Raw genomic sequence first — 1691 nt, 5'->3', positions numbered from 1 at the left:
TCCCTCAGCTCGTCAGCTCAAGGCTAGTGCTCTACCACTTGAGCTACAACGCTACTTCCGGCTTTTTTTTCTTTTTGCTTATGTGGTGCTGAGGAATCGAACCCAGGGCCTCAGGCATGCAAAGCAAGCGCTCTACCACTGAGCCACCTTCCCAGCCCAGAGATATGCCCAGTTTTCTAAGTTGATATAACTCCTGACTTTTTTTTTGGGGGGGGGAGCTGAATGTGAAGTTATAATCTGTATATGTTTTAATTATCTGAATGTACTTTTAAATATTAGTCTATGCTCTGTTTATTCTTTTTTTTTTTTCTTTCAGAGACGAAGAGAGTCCCTATGCGGCCTCACTCTACCATAGTTAGGTGATTAGCGGGCATAATTCACCTGAGAGGTTTGGATTGTAAAAACTGACAGGTGAAGATTCCAGATTCTCAGAGCATCTTTGTAAAACTGTAATTCAGTAGACCTGTAATTTTAAGTCTTTAGTATGGCCTGACAGCAACACTGTATTCTGAAGCGCTCACTTTGTTTTTTTTTGCTCATCTTGGGTCTTAAATTCAGGGCCTGGGCGCTATCCCTGGGCCTTTTTGTGCTCAAGGCTAGCTCTCTACCATGTGAGCCACATAGTACCACTTCCAGCTTTCGCTGAGTAGTTCATTGGAGATAAGAGCCTCCCAGAAGCCTGGGCTGGCTTCGAATGTGATCCTCAGATCTCAGCCTCCTGAGTAGTTAGGATGACAGGCATGAGCCACGGGTGCCCAGCTTGCAACTCTCACTTTTGTAGGTGGTTTTAGATTTGCTTTTGTAAATACTGGTTGACATAAAATACCAGAGACTATTTCTATATTTCAGCTGAAGACTTTTTTTTTTTTCTTTTGCGGTACTGGGATTTAAACCCAAAGGCCTTGTGCTTTGAGCCCCTACCACTTGAGCCACGTTCCCATCCTATACCTGAAAAGTTTATCTCCTGTGAAAAACACCATGGCTGTTTAAGTGATGCTGAATTTGTTGTGTCTTTATAACTGAAGTGCTACATATATATATATATATATTTCAATAGGTATTGCATATTCTGTATTAATAAAAGAACTAAATTTTGTCTTCTATTTTGTAAAAAAAACAAAAACACAAAAAAACAAACTACCAAAGCCTGAATGAGAAAAATAAATTATGTTTTCACATAGGAGTGACTTGTATTTTCTTTTTCATGGGAAAATAAAATAGATGTTGAAATTATATACTTAGAAATGGTGACTTTCTGCCCAGGCTGGCTTTGAACCATGATCCTCAGATCTCAGTCTTCTGAATAGCTAGGATTATAGGTATGAGCCACCAGTTCCTGGCTATAAATGCAATTTTGAAGGACAAAAAATAGCAATAACCTAAGAACAAATTGATCTCAGTCCCTACAGCCTCTTTCACTGCCATTGGTCTATGGGATTGAGTGATTCGTGAATATGGAATTCTAACCAGAAGAAGAAATAAATAAAAGAGTCCCCACATGTGACCTACGCCTGATTCTAGTTTCTTTTGATCTTACTGCTACATCTCTCAATAGAGTGTCATACACCACCATCCTCTACCACTTGAACCATGCATCCTCAAGCTCTTTTTTTGTTTTAGTCATTTTTCCAGGTAGGGTTTTTGTTGTTGTTGTTGTTGGTCGTGGGGCTTGAACTCTGGGCTTGAGTGCT

At 39.9% G+C, this 1691-nt stretch overlaps 1 protein-coding gene across 1 annotated transcript in view; it reads left to right on the top strand.

Annotated features, from left to right (window-relative positions):
- Lysmd2 (LysM, putative peptidoglycan-binding, domain containing 2) overlaps window positions 1-553 on the top strand; it is a 3064-nt gene extending 2511 nt beyond the window's left edge. The window contains exon 2 of the mRNA XM_013036872.1: window positions 317-553. Coding sequence (XP_012892326.1) covers window positions 317-359 — 43 coding nt within the window. The 3' untranslated portion in view covers window positions 360-553. The remainder of the gene's footprint in view (window positions 1-316) is intronic.
- The last annotated feature ends 1138 nt before the right edge of the window (window positions 554-1691 follow it).

The sequence above is a fragment of the Dipodomys ordii genome, unplaced genomic scaffold, assembly GCF_000151885.1.
Source record: "Dipodomys ordii isolate 6190 unplaced genomic scaffold, Dord_2.0 Scaffold905, whole genome shotgun sequence".
NCBI classification, from domain to species: Eukaryota; Metazoa; Chordata; class Mammalia; order Rodentia; family Heteromyidae; genus Dipodomys; species Dipodomys ordii.
This window is presented reverse-complemented; position numbering and strand designations above follow the sequence as displayed.